This window comes from Tiliqua scincoides, chromosome 2, assembly GCF_035046505.1.
Source record: "Tiliqua scincoides isolate rTilSci1 chromosome 2, rTilSci1.hap2, whole genome shotgun sequence".
Lineage (NCBI taxonomy): Eukaryota > Metazoa > Chordata > Lepidosauria > Squamata > Scincidae > Tiliqua > Tiliqua scincoides.
In genome coordinates, this window is record NC_089822.1 from 57168240 (window position 1) to 57189889 (window position 21650).

At 41.8% G+C, this 21650-nt stretch overlaps 1 protein-coding gene across 3 annotated transcripts in view; it reads right to left on the reverse strand.

The window, feature by feature from the left end:
* The window catches only part of FBN2 (fibrillin 2), a 175185-nt gene that overhangs the window by 105061 nt on the left and 48474 nt on the right, over positions 1–21650 (reverse strand). For all 3 annotated transcript variants that reach the window (XM_066618394.1, XM_066618393.1, XM_066618392.1), the window contains exons 7-12: positions 20293–20418; positions 12825–12950; positions 10583–10735; positions 8112–8339; positions 5359–5496; positions 927–1046 (exon numbers count right to left, since the gene is read on the reverse strand). In XM_066618394.1, the coding sequence (XP_066474491.1) occupies positions 927–1046; positions 5359–5496; positions 8112–8339; positions 10583–10735; positions 12825–12950; positions 20293–20418 (891 nt within the window). The remainder of the gene's footprint in view (positions 1–926; positions 1047–5358; positions 5497–8111; positions 8340–10582; positions 10736–12824; positions 12951–20292; positions 20419–21650) is intronic.

Here is a 21650-nt window from a genome sequence, read left to right on the forward strand (position 1 = left end):
CTGCAAGGTAGGTGAGTATTTCTATGACAAAAAGTGTATTATCAAAAGATAAGTAAAAAAAATGTTTACAAAAACCTTTATCTCTAAAAGGACAAACACAATTTATTACATTTTGTGAAATTACATTGAAATTAAAATGGCTTTCTCTAGTTCTGAGGTTTAATTTCCAGAATGTTGCCATCAATATTAGTCACAATCTAGCATTAGGACTAATGCAGCTATGCCATTGGAGTGTGTACTACATCTTGTGAGGGAGGGCAGGCCCAGAGTTCTCCTTCAGGTAAGAGAACATTTGTTCTCTTACCTGGGGGTAAGCCTCTGGCACTGGAACGGAACTACCTGGTCCTGCGCCAGAGATTTCAAGTGGACCAGGGAAGGCAAACTGAGGCCTGGAAGAAGGTATACTTCCTGGAAGGAGGTATACTGCTTCTGCCAATTCTGTCTCTTCCAGCCCTCATTCCACCCCCATCCCCACCCCCAATTCAGATTACTGAGGACCTGAAAAATTAGGGTCAACTCTGGATCCTTCTCCTCACTTTTTCACAAAGTGAGGAGAAGGAACCAGACGTGATGCTGGATCCATTACTAGTATTAATGGAACTCAGTAAAATTTAAATTTAAATGGATTAAAGTCCATAAAGGGTTTTGAGATCTGTAGCTTGAATTTATCACAGCTGAATCACAATATAAAATGCATTTCAATCTGTCCAGTTATTACTTGAAATTAACAGTTTCAAATGCCTTGCATGCAAAATCTGTCAAATTTTATTTCCCATTACTATAGTTTGAATTAAATACCTGCTACATTACATCACTGTCATGGCTTATTGAAAAGGCAAAATTAAATTATGTTCAGAGTCCAAAAAGGATCTGCCTCAAATCAAACAAAAGCATGCACTGAAGTACAAATATGCAGTTTGTTTTACCAATGCAAGCCTGCTTCGTAGGTGTTCTTTGGAAACCTGTATGGCATTTGCAATAATAGGAGCCAGGTGTGTTCACACAGTCTCCATTGGAGCATGGATTTGATATGCACTCATCAACATCTGTTAGAATTAGAAAAGACAATAATCAGATTTCACAATAAATGCAGAACAGTTTCTCTCGAACACAACATTATCTGAATGAACTGATGACTGATCCAGATCTTTGCGTGTTGGCTTACCGCGAGCATGCACTGTCACAAATGTGCCGTAAGGCAAATTTGCAAGCCTTACGTGGGCCTAGTGCAGGAGCTAGTCCAGTGCAAGCCTGCACTGGGCCAGCTCCAGCGCTGGGTGCACGGTCCGCCGCCCGGCACTCCATGTGAAGCACCAGGCAACAAGGAGGTTAGACGGGGTGGGGGTGATGCGGGGTGAAGGGGAAGACGTGGCAAGGAGAGGAAGTGGGGCGGGACCAGTGGAGCTCAGTTTTGCCAGATCCAGAGCTCCATGTCGAGTCGCTAAAGAGCTGCTGCAGAATAGAGTAGCCGCATTGCAGTGCTACTTCCCTTATTCAGGGGAAGGGGATGAATGTCTCCTTCTCCTGAAGAGCCACCGGTGGCAGTCCAGCACACTCAGGATGCCGTGGTAGCCATTTTGGTGCTGTGGCAGCCCCACACTCCAGGCAGCTCAGGATTGGGCTGCCCATTGAACTTTTTATAATCACAAATTAATTCCAACACACCCATCTGATACCATTCCAAGACTCTCAAAGGACAACCAGTACTTTGTATAGCCTAGCAATCAAATTTTCAAATATAAGCAGAGATTTTAAATTCAGACTGAAAAGAGAAACAAAGCAAAACAATGATGGGTGCGTGTGTGTGTGTTTTCTTACTATTAAATGATTAAGATGGAGTTATATCATTTTTCATTGTGAGTGGCTTCCTATAATAATCTTGCAGCGTAGGTCTCCTTCGAACCCACTTTTGGAACAGTCTTCAACACACAGCACTATGTACTTAAATGACTATCAAACGTAACTCTGTTGTGGAAAATCAACTGTGTGAATCTACTGCTACTGTAACACAACTGTTTTTATTAATGTACATTTGCCTAAATACCCATTCAATATTCGTATTTGGAAAAAAAAAATATTAATACAGGTCTGAGAATATAGCTGGGAAGAGATAATATGTGCTTCTATTTACCATGCATTTTTGATAGGACATAATAGTGATAATGTGCAATATTTTTGCACTGGAGACTATAGGGTTGTCAAAAGGCCCCATGCATGAGATTGTGAGGATTTGGGATTGAAGCCATGTAAGCCTGCATAGTGATTCTATGACCACGATGTACGTAGATGCACAGCATATTGCTTAACCTGGGAGAAACGTGAGCAAGCTGTAAGGAGCAGTGTTTAAACAAAACTCTGCTGAGAACTGGAAACCCCCTTCATTGCAGAGGTGAAGGTTTAAAATTCTTTTGTCAATTTTACTTTAATAATGAAAGAACTTTACTATAGCAGCAGAGGAATTTTGTCAATTTCACCCCTGGCTTTTGGATGCCAGAGAAGCCAGAATCCTGTATACTGAAAGAGAGATTTTTTTTCAAACTCCTTGAGAATTTCACTACTGCTGTCATTGTCACTACTTCTCCTTGCAGCTTTGTACACAAATTTCCAAGCTTTGCACAATGATGTACATACAAGCACATCTATCTTCCATTGATCAGTATGTACAAGCTTTTGCACATCAAGTTGAATATATATTTCTGCCCTCACACAGAAATTAAATTTAACAGAGTCAGGCACAGGGAAGGTCCAAAAACATTTTCCCACATGAATGGAACTACAATAGCCACACTGGAAATCAAACCTAGATGATTGCAACAGTATCCTAATTAATACTATAGTAATACCCACCAATTCTCATGCAAAAAAATCAGTTTCATTTAGAAAGACTTACATTTGATATTATAGCTGAGAAAACTGCAGCAAAGCCATAAACATGAAGCAATATGAAAAGAAGAGAACTGGATGCATTAAAAAGAAAGCAACAATCAATCAAATGCAGCTGCCTTCTAGTGTTAACTTACAGACCAATCCTATGATTGTCTACTGAGAAGTATCACTGAATTCAATAGGACGTACTCCCAGATAAGTGTGTATAGGATTGCAGCCTAAAGGTTTTATCTGAACTGTATGCTGTAGCTTATGGATCCTCTGGAATATTTTGTTCAGCATTCGTTAAGAATGTGGAAGGTTGCACATAACTGCATAATCAGAAAGCTCACCAACTGAAGCAGCTGATAAGGTTTCAAACTAAACTACACATTTTTGTGAATGTTTTGCTTGTTATAGCGTGTGTGTCTTAACAATAGTAACAACAATTTACATTAAAATAAGATAATTTTTTGAAACAAATTGCAGTATTGAACTCTTAATACATCGGTAGATAAAAGATATTTATAAACAGCAAGCAGTGTCCTTCTGCTTTGCCAAGGTTTCTTGGAGGAAAAACACAAGCTTTACATAAAACTTTCAGATGTGGAATTACGTTTGTGTTAAGTTCTTATACAGATATTCACTGGGCTATATCTTAACCTACATTTGCACAAATGGAAGAGATTTCTGTCTGATGAGGGAAGAGGATTTTTTCTAATTCCCCCTTCCTCAGCAGCCTCCTACAATCTCATCCCATCCAGCTTCGGAGGGCCCCCCATCCATCAGGAGTGGATTTGGGAGGTTGTCACTGTGAGAAGGAGGGGCAAAGAAGTTCATGTATGGGAACATCCTACCACTGTGCTACAGTTAGGACAAATTCTAATAACTCTGTGCAGGAATATTTTATTTTCATATGCCTGAACCAGGAACTTCCCATACTATTATGTGCTGCTGACAGAAGGTAGTGAAGATAAACGTACAAATGCTTTTCAATAAACAGAGCCTGATAAAACTCTTTGCTTTTTGTTGAAACCCGTTGTGAAGAAATAACACTCTCTCTCTCTCTCTCTCTCTCTCTCTCTCTCTCTCTCTCTCTCACACACACACACACACAAAACCCTACTCACTGTATCACCCAAACTACCTTTTTACTGTTCAAACTGTTTTCCTTTGAACACCTTCCAACTTTCTAAATGTCCCAGCTGCTCTCTTTAGTGTCCTAGTTGTGGGAGTTCTTTACAAAGCACTCAGTTTATTTTGTTTCACTGGACAGTTCAGTTACTTGAAAACCAATTTCCCTATGAATAGTCTTACAAATGTATACATTGTTAGAAATGTGGAGGTGGGTATTGAACTATTAGAACATACTTGGAGGCAACCTGAAACAGTTGCTTCTAAGCATGTTTTAACAGTTCAGTAATCACCTCCATAGAGGAGATCCTTTGGGATCATGCACAGCTGCAATACAAGGACATCTGCAAGAGGGATCTGAAGGCCTTAGGAGTGGACCTCAACAGGTGGGAAACCTTGGCCTCTGAGTGACCCGCTTGGAGGCAGGCTGTGCAGCATGGCCTTTCCCAGTTTGAAGAGACACTTGGCCAACAGACTGAGGCAAAGAAGGAAGGCCCCTAGCCAGGGAGACAGACCAGGGACAGACTGCACTTGCTCCCAGTGTGGAAGGGATTGTCACTCCTGAATCGGCCTTTTCAGCCACACTAGACACTGCTTCAGAACCACCATTCAGAGCGTGATACCATAGTCTTTCGAGACTGAAGGTTGCCAACTAATCACTAATCATCCATATTAATGAACATTCCAAAGACAAGATCAGTAGTGTTCACTTATTAGGAGATGATTAGCTAGACACCTTGCACAGAGTTTCACATTGCTTTCTAGTTTTCCATTTTTTTTCTTTTTCTTGCCAGTCTTACAAGAGAACAGTGGTCAGGTAGAAGCTGCTGAACTGTTTCTTCTTCAAACATTTCTTTTAGTTAAACTTTGAATGCAAACCTTGCATGCAACATATGTACCTGTACCATTTGTAGAAAAAAAAGTTTCTCAACAGAAAGCTACTCAACTATTTCCACTGATAAATATGTCTTTAGTAGGTTTTCTATCAGTATATGAGCAATAAGGCCATTTTTCACAAGTTCACCTTAAAACTGCCTAATCAATATTTCATTGAGATTAAAGCCTCAGGGAAACATGGAGAGGAGGGGGACAAGTCTAGAAACAACTCCTAAAATAAAACTTTAAAAAGTTATGGCTTCTCAACAGAAGTGATATTTTGAGGATTCTTTGTAAGTCCAACTGTTACCCTGCATGTGCCTGATCTTGTCTGATCTTGGAAGCTAAGCAGGGTCAGGCCTGGTTAGTACTTGGATGGGAGGCCGCCTGGGAATACCGGGTGCTGTAGGCTTATACCATAGTCTTTCGAGACTGAAGGTTGACAAAGGATTGTAAGAAAAACAGGGTGAAAGAGACACTCACCAATACAATCTCCATTTGCATCTTGCTTATATCCCATGTTGCACTCGCATCGGTAACTGGAAATTGTTGGTATGCAGCGTCCATTTAAACAAAGATTTGGATGATGCTTACAGATATCTATTGTCTGATTAAGTATTGCTAAGAAAAGACAAGTCCAGGTTCCATTAGAATATACAAATTAACACATTATTATTGTAATGGTGCTTGCATTTTTAAAATAAACATTGCTTGGTGATGTTAGCATCCATTCTAACCCAAGGTCTCTCTCTTTTAGGAAATGCTTTCAGCCATCTATCTCTGCTTGAATTCTTGATTGTAGCTCATAGCACTGCTGTTCTAAATGCATATTTGACACCTCAGGGCCCAATCCTGTGGTCGGCATGTTTGCGGGACTCACCACCGCGCTCCTGATAGCACAGTGCTGGGTGCTCGCGGTTGCCCAGCTTCTGCAGCTCGGTGGTCTCCCAGACCACAAAGCAGCAGGATGGCAGGTAGGGGCGTGGACAGGGGCAGGGAGAAGGTGTTCCGAGAGGGAGGCTGGTGGGGGCGGAGACAGGCGTGCCAGGGTGTGGGTGGAAGGCGTGCCAGGGCAGGAGGGAGGAGGATCCGCTGAGCTGCACACCATAGGATCCAGGGTGCTTGTGTAGGGCTGCGTGCCCTACACGAGCGCCTTTACCTTGCCGCCAACCTTTTGGTCGGCAGTAAAGTGAGTAGCCCCATTGCGGGACTGCTTTCCTTACCCGGAGAATGGGAACGAACATCTCCTTCTCCTGAGGTGCCTCCCGTGGTAGCGCGGGAGGTGCTGGATTCGGCAGCAGCCCTTCTCAGTGCCACCAAGCCTGGGCACCCAGGGCAGCTCAGGATTGGGCTACCCATCATTTGATTAAAATGCAGACTTCTGTTATGCAACACGAAAACTTCCTCTGGTTCTTCATTCTTGCACTACTCTTAACAAGTCATGTAGACTTGTTTCTAGTCATAAATACAAAGTTTCTCTGAGACTGTTTTGATTAGAAAAGTTTGAGTATAGTTATGTGACAATGAGCAGACTGTAGGACTTGAACCTGGGAAAAACAGAATTAGTCAAATCAGGTTCAATTCCCTGCTCAGTCATAAATATCACATATAAGGCTTTCAGATTAACTGACCTCACAAGCTTGTAACTTCTGCTGACAAACATGAACTGAATACCAATAATATAATATAATAATGCTTAATTGTCTTACAGCCCAATCATATCCACACTTTCCTGGGAGTAAGCCCCATTAACTAATCCTATGTGTAGACATGCATAGGATTGGGCTGTTACTTACTAAATCTTCTTTCATTAACACTACTTCTGGTTTATACATTTGAAATTTTTCATAAAAACATCATGAACTGGCCCTGTGATAAAGTGTGAAGACAATAAAAATGAATAGGTCAAATGAAAATATAATGTATCTGCAATCTGTCTTGTGGATGTTGTGCATGTAAGCTAGACTGGATGTACAAAAAAATCTTTGTTTATAAGGAGTAAGAGCAAATGGAACAATGGAAGATCAGTGTTCAAATTTCAACTCAGTCATGAAGTTCACTGGTTGATCTTGGGCCAAACACCATCTCCCAGCCTCAGTAACATAGCTAGAATGGTGCAAAATGATAAGTATTGCAGGCTCCCGGACGCAAGTGTAAGCAGCCCCTCCCACTCACTCTCAGAGCCATTCAGGCAGCAACAGCAATGTGCAGCTGTTTGAGGTCAAGTGGGAGGGGCTGCTTACACTCACATTTGAGAGCCTACAATACTTAGCTACACTAGTACTCAGCCCAACCTATCTCAAAGGGCTGTTGTGAGGATAAAAAGAACAATTTGCACTGGCCTGAGACCTTTGGAGTTAGGGCGGGATACAAATGTAATAAATAAAATGGAAACCAGCTTGGAATAAAATGTACAAAAATGAGAAATATAAAGAGTTACAGTGTTTGCAATATTTTAGTGAGCAAAAAAGGAAGTAAAAATCAACACCATGGCTTGGATCCAAAAACCACTGAGTGGAAAGCTTAACATGGTTTAATGCTGTTCTATGAACTTTTCCACAGATATAAGTGGAAGACACCTCACAGTACAGAGTCACAATATATCAGGCATTGCATTATAGTACAAAATACACAGAGAATAGGGAAGAAACATGTTAGAGTAGCGGTGTCAAACATAAGGCCTGTGGGCCAAATGTGGACCCCAGAAGCTATTTATCCAACACCCATTATAAATGGGCTCTCCCAACTTGATAATTTGGCTTTCTCATATCTTGAAAATAAGAACAAGATTTGCACATTTTCTCTTCTGTCTGTTGTAGCTAATGCGTTTCTATGTGAGAACAAAGTGCTTATTTCTGACCATCATCTACTTAATGATGGCACTTTCTGCTTAATGATATGACTTCCAGCACCATGAATGCTAACCTTGGCCCTCTGTATGAAACGAGTTTGACATACCTGGGTTAGAGGGTCATTACTTTGACAGGGTTGTAAAAAAGTTTTGAAAGGAACTTGTACAAAACTTGTGAAAGAGCTCTTGAAAATGCAGGATCTCTTCTAGATTTAGGTCACTTTTCTCATGCAACACTCTTCGTCGACAGAAATAGCCCTTCCCTGCAGCTTTCGATCCAAGCCTACAAGTTTCCAAATCCAGTGCAAGCACAGAACATGCAGTAGGAAAAAAAGGCATAAACGCATCTCCTTCAGGATAATAATGAAAAAATAACACAACTCACTCAGCCCTGTAATGATGGGGCCATTTCCTGTGGGACCCTGGCCACCGGTACCAATTCCAGCCCCACCCACACCTGGAGAAAAGCCATTTCCACCAGGAACGGGGATGAATCCTGTTCCTCCTGGGCCATAGCCATTTCCACCAGGAAGGAAGGCATTTCCTCCTGTGCCACCAGGTCTGGAACCACCTACGACAGGGATGCCATCTATGCAAAGCCTGCGATATTCATCTGCAACAACAACAAAAAACCCACAAAGGCATTACTGTCTCATTTTTTTTCCTACAAAGAAATGAAACCTACACCAGTGTAAACTTCTTCAAAAGAAATCCTCACTTCAATAATTGATGCTCTTTTGGCATAAAGAAAACTGCTTCCTGAGCAGACTTCACTTACTACTTCACTTCACTTCACTTCACTTCACTACTACTTCACTTCACTTACTGCAGGTCGTGCAGACCTGGCCACGGTGATCCATGCTACGGTGACATCGAGGTTAGATTACTGTAACGCGCTTTATGTGGGGCTGCCCCTGAAGATGGTTCGGAAACTGCAATTAGTGCATAATGCGGCGGCCCGTGTGGTCACTGGAGCTAGACGGTTTGACTCTGTCAGTCCGCTTCTCCGGGGGCTACATTGGCTGCCCATTCGTTTCCGGGCCCAATTCAAGGTGCTGGTCTTGACCTTTAAAGCCCTATACTGCTCTGGGCCAGGCTATCTTAGAGATCGCCTACTCCCGTACAATCTGGCTCGTCCTCTCAGGTCATCAGAGAAGGCCTTTTTACATGTGCCGCCGCCTAAAGAGGTACGTGGGGCGGCGGCAAGAAATAGGGCCTTCTCAGTAGTGGAACCAATGTTATGGAACTCCCTTCCCCTTGACTTGAGAATGGCTCCCTCCCTCGAGACCTTTCGGCGAGGCCTGAAGACCTTGTTGTTTACACAAGCCTTCTGACTCTATGGCCTTTTTAACATCTTTTATACATCTTTTAGTTTTTTACAGGCTTGATTCCTCCTTGAACCGCTCGCTGTTTTATGCTCTTTTTATTCTGACTTTTATCTGATTACTGTTTTTATGGTTTCTCTTAATGTGTTTTTAATATGTTTTTATCTGTTAAATTATGTTTCAGTCTGTTTTTTTAAATATGTTGTAAGCTGCCCTGGGTCCCTTTGGGGAGAAGGGCGGGATAAAAATAAAGTTTATTATTATTATTATTATTACTAGGATTAACCATTTTTTCAATGTCATTTTATAGTGGTTGTATTCATGTAAGTGCTCCTAGCCATTTCCAAGTGTATATTCATGTGAATAAACATGATGTCACCACTAATAATTATCTCCAGGCAACCACAAGACATTTACTGTTATGAGCAGACATTGAAGACAGCCGAGAAGATTTACTTAAATACAAGATATAAAAACTGAGCCAATTCCAAGATCGCCATAAATCCCAAAAAAATCGTTTGAGAAATAATTGATTTTGAGATACATAAGATAATTTTACATAATGATCGTTTGGACAACCTATATAAATTCTTGAGATTGCAATCCTATAATACTTCCTTGAGAATAAACATACATAGGATTGCACAGTAAGGAAATTATGCAGTCCTTGCGGGGAGTTAGGCTACTATTAAAGTGGAATGTGCTGAGATTAGCACTTAAGAAGACCAGAGCAAACTGGTTTGGCTGAGGTAAGAGAACAATTCAAAGCACTAGGGCAGTGCTTCCCAAAGTGTGGGTCATGACCCACTGGTGGGTCACAGGTTCAAGCACAGTGGGTTGTGATCTGGGCCTTCCTGCCTGCCCCTGTGCTGGTTTGGCTCCAATGGTTTGGCTTACGGAGGCTTCTGAGAGTCATTCCGATGCCAGCAGAGGCCTGTAGAGTGGGTTGTCGGGCTGGGAGAGGCCTCCAGTACCACCAAAAGTGTTGTGAACCACCGCAGAGGATGAGGTGGCTCACAGTGCTGAAAAGTTTAGGAACTCCTGCACTAGGATATTTGGAGTCAGAATGGCCTGGGGACAGCAAGTGGGATCATGAATATAAAGCATTTAGTAGATAACTAGCATTAGCTTATACTGTATTAAAATGCCTCTGGGATTTTGTTGTAATTTCAGAAGAGTTAGGCAAACTGGAATATTCCCATAGTCAACCTCATCCTTCCAGGATCTCAGTGAATGGAGAAATAAAATGAAATATGGACAATCTCTGCTCTGCCAATTCAATATGAAAACCAAAATATACAGTGAGAGTATAGTTGTGTCGTTAAATCTAAATAAACAATGGCTCTCAAAATGATTCAGGCTTTCACAAAAATATGGTAACAGAAAGAGATTAGCCCTGAGCAGTAATAATCCAGAGGGTGGGAACTTGGCAAATGGAACCTCCATCTCTGTACTTTTCTGGATGAATTTTAATTAAAATAAGAAAATATTCCAACAATCCTAAATAGAATGGGTATCTCTAGACACTCACCAGAGCCTCTAACAGGACACATCTCTGGAATGGATCCAAGTGCCCAGCATCGCCCAGATTCACAACAACACTGCATTTTGGTGAACCTGCTTGGAAGTTCTTGTGCACAGCGACCATTCACCAGGCTGGAGAAACATGTACCTGCTCTTTGATCTGGATATTGATAATTGAAAAAATTACTAGGGAACTATTTCTATGGGCACTTTGAAGCATTTTTTTCATACAATAGCATTTCAATAAATTGTGTAAACAACATGACATAATTGAGTTCTCTCTTGCATATTATATACATCAATATCAAGAACACAACCAATTACAATACAGGATGTGTGACAAAATCGAAGAGCTTCTTGCAAAGGCAGCATATTTTCAGGCATGACATAGCAGTTTTGAAATCCATACATTTGACCCACATAGGGTGCAATCCTAACCACCAAGGTAAGGGCAATGCAACTCCAAGGCAAGGGAACAAACATTGCCTTACCATGAGGAGGCCTCTATGACTGCCCCCCTCCCAACTGCAGGATGCAGCACATGAGTCACTGACAGAGCTATGCCAGTGCTGGAAAGTTGTTTAGAAGTGTGCCCACAGTATCATAAGGAAAATGGTGGGGGGAAAAATCAGTAATGCAGATTACTACATTCAAAAGAAAAATGTATATTTTAGAAAACACTAACGGTGCAATCCTATCTGTGCTAGCGGTGACAGAGCTACTGTGATAGCACAGACTATCATGGCACTGGTGGGAAGGCGCGTGCCAGAGCATGAAACAAAGGGAGAAGCAGAAGAGATACACAGAGATAAGGAGATGCGAGAAGAGGCAGAAGAAAGGCGAGAGAGACTGAAGAGAGACAGAGAGATGATGAGGAAGCAACCAATGAAAGTTCTGAGGTGAGGGAAACCAGCAGGGAAGAAAAGTCAGGGCAAAAGATCACAGTGAAGAAGCAAGAAGGGGAGGGAACCGAAGAGGAGGGGGGAAATGTTGCAGGGAACAAAGACAGAGAAAGCAAAAGAAAATGGAAGGATCCCTGGGGGTGAAGTAAGAGGCTCCTCTATTGCCTGGGTACGATTCGTCATTGGGGTGAGGATATGGTGCCATTGCGCACCCATTCCCTGGGACTATGATATACAGCTGCAACCCTGGGGCAGTATTGGAAGACCTCAGCTAACCCAGGAGACAATATGGCTGAGCACAAATGGTCCCCCCTGTTGGCTGGTTGCACAAAGGGGTTCAGGAACAGGTTGTGAAGGTCCTCAGTGAAGAAACTGAAAGGATTTCTGAGCAGGATGAGTAGGGAAGAAGGAATACCGAAATCCAGGGACAAGATCCAGCAAGCAAGCTGTAACCAGGCTATGAGAATAAACAAGAGCCCAATCCTATTTCCCCACCCCACCCCCACGCCCACCCCCCGCTGGTGCAGTCATGACAAAAATGGATACTCTGTATCCAGTGGGAGGGAGATTCAGAGACTTCAGAGGTGAAACGGGATTTAAATCCCCTTACACCTCTGTAAGCCTTCTGCTCCACAATGGTTCTCCTCAGACCTGCACCAGTGAAATCGAATTGAGGAGAGAAAGGGACGGGGAGGCTGCAGAAAAGGAGGGTAGGATCCAGCACACATTATCACTGCTGGATCTATCTCTTCTGCAGCCTGCCCACCCCGTTCCTCCCATGAGTAAGAGTAAGCCATGACAGTGTTTATCGTGTAGTACAGGAGGTTGCAGAAATACTGTTTTAATGTTAGAAGGGAGGAATTATCTGGAGAGAAGGGCATCTTGTCTCCCGATATCATAAGATTTTAAGTCTTATCTTCTTCTAAATAAGAAGCTAATCCATTTTCCTGCCTCTTCTCACTGGACAAGAATGGTCAGATAAATGCTTTTCTCTAGATGTCTTCTAAATTTCTATGAATCACCTTCACATATTGACTTCGTGGTTGTATAGTCACCAATCCAAAACAAACCACAAAATATTAAAGCAAAACATTAAAACAAAATTAAATTAAAATATTGAAACAAAAATAAGTTTTGAATTCACTGGAAATCAATTTGAGTCTTTTCTTTGACTTCAATACAGACAAAATAAATTAAATAATTAAATAAGTATTAAATAATTATTATGAAATCATATATTAAAGAAATAACTAGTATTATTCTAGTTTCTCATGCCTCTGCAACCAACTATTTTCCAAACTCCTCAAATATCTTGAATAGCAAATAGTTTGTAAACTACACGCTTACCAATGCAGTTGGAGCCATCAGTGGATGTCACAAAGCCTCGTGGACAGAGGCAAAAATAACTTCCCACAGTGTTGGAACATTCACCAGCATCACATATTCCTGGAATAAGGCTGCACTCATTAATATCTGAAGACAAAAGCAGATGAACACTTTTAAGACGCTTTTTTTTAAAGCAATCATTTTTAAAACTTATTTTTATTTATTTATATAAATAAATAATATTTATAAATATTTATACCCTAACTTTATTAATAACATATATAATAAGCCATTTAGTATATAGGTACTATGGTTCAAGGGAGTTTGTATCACCATAGCATGAAAAGCACTAAAATTATACATTTTGGTTCTTTCCATATGTTCTCTTCTTTGGGGCAATAAGTTGCCTTTTCTTGTTATCTCTTCTTAAAACAAAAAGGCAAAGTATTTCATAAAAGTTTTACAAAGTTGTCAAATTTCATTGTGTGGTTTGAAAGCAATGCTTAAGCTCCAGTTCCATCCATTTACATGCAGACAAGACCACTGATCTCTTCAGTTACACTTCAATAGTATTTCTAGAAGAGTAATGATATGGATGATGATCTCTAGTCCATGCAGACCAACTTGAAAATCTCTTTATGCAACCTATTACCAGTCAGAAGTTGCCAACTTCCAGCTTTTGTAACAAACCTGGAGTCAGGTCCAAATTTAAATTGGGATTCATTTGATGATGTTTACGCCAAGTTTCCATAAACCTTGAATTGACTTATGTTTTTCATTTTGAAGCAGGAAAGTGGGGATAGGAATTCAGCCTCAGAACCCAAGCCTATGCCTGTCTACTCAGAAGTAAGTCCCATTAGAGTCAGTTCGGCTTACTCCCAGGAAAGTGTGGGTAGGATTGGGCTGTGAGGAAAACTTTGCAAGTGCAAAACAGAAAACTTTCCCCTTACCATTCAAGCCTCTTTTGTGTTCGTTTTAAGGGGGGGGCTGCCTTTGGTTGCACTCCAGCTCCATCGGATCAAGACCCTTCTGGTGTCCTCACATTCCCCTTTGCCTGGTCTGACCACCAGCCAAGGTCCGCCTGCCTACTCATGAGTAAAAGCAACTGTGAGGCTGCTTTGCTTTCCATAGGGCTCCATAGACTGGGAGGGAGGCAGCTGGGAGGGAGGAACCTCCTGTGTTTTTGGGGGCTGCACTCATTGGATTAGGACCATTCTGACGTCCTTGAAGCCTCTCAGCCTGCCTCGACTAAGACAAGTCACCTACTCGTGAGTGAACGCGGCCACGTGGCTTCGTTTCAGGCTCAGACCTGCAGCTGGGAGGGGGGAGCTTCTCTGGTGTTTTTGGGAGGCTGCATTCATTGGATCGGAACCATTCAGGTGTCATTGGATTACTCTCAGCCTGCCCTTTCCGATTGATGGCACGTATGCCTACTCGCGAGTAAACGCGCGATACAACTCACTTTCCCTTTCCATAGGGCTCCATGCATTTTTTTCCTTCAGGTTTTTTGGTCATAACTTTTGAACGAAAGGAGCTATTTCAATTCCGTTTTATTGCCCTGCACTCCACTGGCCATTCCACATCCAATTGTGTATGGCGTGACGTGGTAGCTCCTAACCCCGCAATATTAGCGTGTCCTCCCCAGGGCATGTCACCCCCCAAGCGCGTCACCTGATGCGGCCCACACCCTGCACCCCCATAGCAACGCCAGTGATTCTATCCAACTTTCCAGCACCAGTGTAGCTGTAATGCAGTGCCAAGGTAAGGAAACAAATGTTCCCTGACCTTGCGGAGGCCTCTGTGACTGCGTTCCCACCACAGGATGCAGTGCATGCCCCACTGTCACAGCAGCACCAGCACTGGAAAATTGGATAGGATTGGGCCCTGTGCTGGCACCACTGCATCAGTATGGAGGATGTTAGATCATTAGATCATTAGAAAAGGTATTGAGAACAAAACGGCTAATATTATAATGCTGTTGTACAAATCGATGGTAAGGCCACACCTGGAGTATTGTGTCCAGTTCTGGGCACCACATCTCAAAAAGGACATAGTGGAAATGGAAAAAGTGCAAAAGAGCGTAACTAAGATAATTACTGGGCTGGGGCACCTTCCTTATGAGGAAAGGCTACTGCATTTGGGCCTCTTCAGCCTAGAAAAGAGACGCCTGAGGGGGGACATTTGAGACATACAAAATTATGCATGGGAAGGATAAAGTGGATAGAGAGATGCTCTTTACACTCTCACATAACACCAGAACCAGGGGACACCCACTAAAATTGAGTGTTGGGAGAGTTAGGACAGACAAAAGAAAATATTTCTTTACTCAGCGTGTGGTTGGTCTGTGGAACTCCTTGCCACAGGATGTGGTGGTGGCATCTGGCCTGGATGCCTTTAAAAGGGGATTGGACAAGTTTCTGGAGGAAAAATCCATTCTGGGGTACAAGCCATGATGTGCATGTGCAACTTCCTGATTTTAGAAATGGGCTATGTCAGAATGCCAGATGCAGGGAAGGGCACGAGGATGCAGGTCTCTTGTTATCTGGTGTGCTCCCTGGGGCATTTGGTGGGCCGCCGTGAGATACAAGAAGCTGGACTAGATGGGCCTATGGCCTGATCCAGTGGGGCTGTTCTTGTGATGGATAGAACTGGGCTGTAAGAAATAATTAAGGCTTCAGTCCTGAACTCACTTGGGCGTAACCCATATTGAACTCAGCAGAACCTTTTGGGTAAACATTCACAGGACCACAGTCATACCTTTGCAGTTTTCTCCTAATGTTAGAATACTGTACAACTAAAGTGAAAATTATTCAATAAAATGAATACACAGTTAAGAGTGAAAAATTGAATTAATTTGTGGATCAATAGCAAAGAGTACAAGTTCTGTTAAGGTATAGTGTTACAGTCAGTTTTGGCTGCTATGTTATTTAAGCAATTTTGTTCAGTAAGATACTGAAAGTGTAATATGAATACACTTTTCATATGAATACACACTGTAATATGAATGAACACAGCGCTGCCAGGAAAAAGGTTTCCTTTAAGCATGCTAAAGTACATCTGGCTCTTCAAGTCCAAAAGGTGAAAAAAGAAACTGAAATTGCAGAACTTCTAGTTTATTTTCTTTTAAAGAAAATTCAGATAGTTAATGTCAAAGTCATACCACTCCTGTTAAAAACTGGCATCTTGCCTAGGTAAGGCCTGTAAGACTTTTGCCCCTTTGTGATGTTTGATCTGGCTTTACGTATTGAAGGAGGGGGAAAGTGTGGGTAGCATACTTGCTGGTGAGATCACTTCTATAAAAAAAATTAAATAAAATCCAGATTAAAACAAGTATTCTTCTATTGACTGAGTACAATGCATGTGTGTGAAAGAGGAAGAAGCAGTCTGAATAGCTGACTTAATTTCCCATAACCTTACATAGGACTCAATTCTACACCCATGCATTTTTCGTAGGAAACTCTGAAATGACGCCTGTCTTCAAAAACCTACAGCATTTTGCATGTAGTCTACATGAGAAAGTGCTAAGAATAAAATTACCTAGCAAAGAAAGTCAATTTTCTTCAATACCTCTTTTCAAATTGGCATTTGAAGAAGGTTTCAGTGGATTTTTTAAAAAGGCAGCACAATTAATGAATTAATATTGAAGAATTACCATGTTTTCAATCTACTATTTATTTTGCTTGATTGATTCCTCATGATAAAGATCATATGAAATGAAATAGCACCCTGAAGTTTTTGAAGTTCTTAAGGCCATTATATTGTGATAATAAGTGCTTGGAACTCAAGCAGTATCAGATGAGTTTTGGTCTGAACTGACAGATCTGGCCCAAACTGAACAGGCATCTGCAATAAGGAGTGAAAAGAAGTCCTGCTTCCGGGCTCCTCTCACAAAGCCACTTCAAGGAAGCTGCAAGCACATGCAGTGAGGGAGAACAGGAATGGTGAGGGGCACTGTTGCAATTCTGTGTTACAAATTTGTACTGGGACTGTTGAAATGATGATAGGGCAGCATTTCTCAAATGGTGGTACTTGAGGTGGTGTCTAGTGGTACGTGTGGGACCCCTATACCTCTGCTGCCCAGCAACAAGACCAGCAATGCAATGCAATGCAATGCAATAAGCAGCAGTAGGAGGCTTGGCTTGGCAGGCAGAGCTCCATTGTGCACTTTTCATGTGCTCAGAAAAACCCTCTACCATGAGCCTCTTACCAGTATCTGTCACATTGTGTCTGGCCTCCCAATCTGGAAGCAATTGCTGATGATGTCATTGTCAGTTACTTCTGGTGGTACTTCCAATACGTGGACCATGCAAACTGGTACAGCATGGAACAAATGGTGAGAAAGCTGTGCTAGAGCACTATTTACTGCATATTAAAAATTATCACTCTATGGGTATTTTTGGGATGACAGGCTCTGAGATGAAAAACCATGTGAGGCACAGGTCTGATCCAGGAACTACAGAATTACTTTTTTGTCCATAAAGACAAGTTAGAATAGTCACTTCATCATGTGGAATTTGATTTATGAATTGGTTAGCTATGTGTCTCCCCCACTGGCATATAACTGGAAAGGTGTTTTTTTTTTTTAAAAAAAAAAAAAAAAAAGAGAGAGTTAGCTCTGAACTCATAGAACTGCATCGTTGTAATGTTCATAAGTAGTTAATCATGCTATAGGTAGAATTGCAAATATATAAGATTTTTAAAATGTGATTAAATGGGCCACAAGGCTTTCCAGAGCCCAACCCATGTTTAAGGAGAAATATTCTTAGCTTTGTGACACTCACATTAATGTACATTAAAACATGTAATATCTTGTTTTTCTAACTGATTCATGCCAAGAATTGGTAATGTCTGCTGCAATTTCAGGACCTGCCCTGTCTGAAAGTTGATTTTTTTTAAAAGTCTGTGCTTATATTATTATATTGCATGCATTTTCTTTAAAGTGTAGCGGTCATTAACTTTCTTCTACAGAAGAAATTGTATGTTATCTGTAATCCTGAAGTTTCTTCTTGAACATATGGAAGAGAATGACTGTCCATTAAAAGCTAAACAAAAACTATCAAATGTCAACTTTTGCTCTGAAACACTGATGTTACCCCTATTTTTGTTTTTTTTCAAAATGCTCTATTCTAGTCTTCGGATACTTCCTCCTTATTCCATCTTAGGTTCTGGTGTTCTGCAGTTAGAGTGCCCAAAGATCAGGCTAAAGTGTTCTAATACGTTCTAAGTGTTTGTATATTCCAAGAAAAACTTACAACAGGAACTAATCTCAGTCTTGGGACAGCAAATGCCAGCATTTGACATGTAAAACTGGAACACATGGGTAAAGGAACAGTGAAATAGGTGAAGAGAAGGTGAAAGGCACCTCACTGAGACTTCTGCAACATCCCCACTTGGACTTAGTGTAGTTGGGGTGTTTAGTAACTTCCTGTCATAGCAAGGAGAGAAATGGATGCTCACGGATATAAAATGTCCTGTAAGCTATGGCAGTGGGTGAACTATATCCTGGTGCAAACAAGATTTACAAAAATGCTATCCACTCTGGACATGCCCCCATTCTCTCCTAGGATTTGCACAAGCTATAGAGTTGGTGCAAGTTCAAGGAGACCTCTAGGTGATTGAGGAGCTTACAGAGGGGTAAGGGAAAATATTTTTCCTTGATTCTCCCAAGCCTCTTGATCTGCTCCCCCCATTGCATACAGCATTGCCTATTTTGGCGCACCTGCACACTAAGGTGGAGGGAGGATAGGACTGGTCTTTTTGAAACCTGTTTAGAGACAAATCCTATGGGCTGAGCACTGGTGCTACAGCTGCAACCCAGCACTGAATGTCATACTGTAAAGCACTTTTCAACACCCAATGAGTACGCAGCACCAGTGGAAAGGCCTGCAGGTGCCACATCTCACACATCCCACTCATTCTGCAGGTACCACACCCCACTCAATAGTGAACAGTGAAAGTAAGATGTGCACCAGGCGGTGGAGCAGGAGAGGGAGGGTGGTCCTGAGGTTGGGGTGCTTCTAGGTGGGGGTGGGTGGAATGGGAGGCAGTTTGGGCCCAGAAGTGCATGAGGATGGCGGAGCAGATCTCAATCGCACCCTAAGCTCCATCCCAGACCAGCCAGCGTTACACAGGGCTCCTTGATTCTGCACCTGCTACATGGCTGGTGCAGATCTGAGTAGCCCCATTCAGCAGGATGGGGCACTACATGGAGCAAGGGAACCAAAGTTGCCTTACCCCAAAGGGACCTTCCGCCTGCTCAATTGCAGCATAGGATAAAGCGCAGGAATGGCAGCCCCACTGCACTAGTACAGCATAGGTTTGGGCTGTTAATTCTTTAAAAAGCAGAAATACCTTTAGATACATTCAGCTCTTGGAGTCAACACATTTTATTTGATGCCAAGAAAAACAAAGCTGGAAACAAAGCTGTTGCTTATAATTAACAATGTAAATACATGAATGTGTGGATTTTTTAAATTGCTAGAATACTAGCTATGAAAATACTAAAAAAAATTAACATAGCGCCACACTGCATCAAAAGATTGCTCACACAGTAATAAGAAAAATGCTAAGATTTTAATTTTAAAAAAATTGAACATGGGAATGTCACTTTCTCTACTGCCTTTCATTAATTAAAACCTATTTGTAATTCAAGTACTATTCTCTATCCATGTGTTTTTCTTCATTCATATAAATGAAAAGGGGAGTATTACTGGCTCTTTCCTTATCTATTTATGTCAAAACTGGGGTTGAAAGTACTCAAACTAAAGTGTTGTTATATAAAGGGACAACTTAAAAGCCAAGAACATTCACACACTTGCTTTCCTACGCAATAACTGTACTATGTGCATCTATATTTAGTAACTACAGCTGCCCTCACTTAATTTTTTCAGTTGTTAGTTTGAAAATGACAGTAAGTTTTAAAATTTTTCACTCAGTGAACATAAAGAGTTTATCACGGGAAAGTATACAACATATCTCTATTTACATTGTCACCTTTCTTATTTATACTAAAGCTGTTTTATTTATGATACAGTTCCAAGCAAATACCTTTTCATATCTGTTACTGCAGGTCATTCAGAGGTACAGTCAGATGGCTTGCCCATCTTCAAAATCTTCAGATATTGGCAAGATATTGGCAGATACGGGGCAGAGAGCCTATAACTTTAACCATTGTATGGAACGGAATTTTGGCAGGTGCGGCTCAAAGTTGAAGGGTTTAAAAAGCTGCACCTGCCAAAATGCCCTCTTCTATAGAATGGTTAAAGATATAGGCACTCTGTCCCCATTTGTATCTGGTAACCCTATCCACAACAGAAGCTCAACAAAACTAGCTCTATCAAACCACAATGACATGTTTAACACTTTGTCAGCATGCTCTTGATCTGGAAACCTTGTTTCTTTAATTCAAAAATGGCTGCTTGTACTTTAATACCATAAACCAATTGAGGCAGTTATCATTCAGGTGTGTTCCTTGATTCATTACATTTACCTTCACATTTCTGAGTGGCTTCATTCTGTTTGTGGCCAGCAGGGCATTTGCACTCATAAGAACCAACTGTATTGATGCAGTTTCCCCCTTGGCATATTCCAGGGATAGCCTGACATTCATCAACATCTGCAAAGAGAATAATCAGTGGAGAAAATTAACCTCCATAACTTAAGCAGCCTTTGAAAATAAACTTCAGCTCATTATTAGTACTGGTGTACACAAAGGATATTCCAACTGATGACAACATAAGCACGAAAGGTCTACTGTATGTTTTAAAAATATACCAATGATACCATACTGTTTCATAAAAAGGAGTCATTTATTTATTTATTTATTTATTTAAGGTCATTTTTCCAAAAGGTTTAGGAGACCAACAATACAATCCTAAACTTCCTTTGTGCTGGTGAAGCTCCACCAGTGCAAGCTGTCACAATGGCACCTCAAAGTGCTGTGCAACAGCATAGAAATTAGTGATGTCGATGGGATGGCCTCTGCGGCATGCCAGTGCCAGTATAAGAAAGAACAGGCACTGCAGCAGCTAAGAGCACTGGGGCAGGGGAAGCTGAGGAGGAGTGTAATGGGTCAGGGGGAGGATGGAGAGAGGGCAGCAGTTGGGTGTATTGGGTTCTGAGGGGGATAGGATCAGCAGCGCTGATATGCGCTATATCCTAGTCCCCTCCTGAGTCCAATCTGCCGACACAAAGCAACTTGTGCCAACTTTGCTAATGCAGAAACCCAAAAGTGGTCATTGCAGCTTTCTTCAGGTTAAAGGGACGAATGTCTCCTTACCTTGAGGAGGCCTCCAGCCTTCTGCTTGCCAGCGCTGGATACAGCGTGGCCTGCACTGCCCATCTGCATTGGAGTTGGTTAGGACTGGGCTTCCCAAAAGCAAAAAAAATCAATAACACAAGCAAAACAGATTACCTCCCCTTTCTGTTTGTAAAGGTTTTCATCAGAAGAAGTTTGATCATTAATTAGTATGTTTTCTGAGAAATCCCCTTTCTTTCATATTCATGTATCTACCTCTTTCCATATTTGGCAATGTTTTATTTTCTAAAATAACAGTTCCAGCTCCAGGGATTTAGGCTGCACTCATATACACACTAATAGCCCAATCCTAAACTGCCCGGGATGCCCAGCCTCGGTGGCACTGAGAATGGCTGCCGCCGGATCCTGTGCGCCCCGGGCTACCGCGAGCGGGACCTCGGGAGAAGGGGACTTTTCTCCCCTTCTCCCGGGCTAGGGAAGCAGCCCCGGAATGGGGCTACTCACTTTACCACTGACCAAAAAGACCAAAATGCATTTGCACCAACAAGTTTGTGTAGGGTGCGGAGCCCAGCACTTGTTGGTGCAAATGC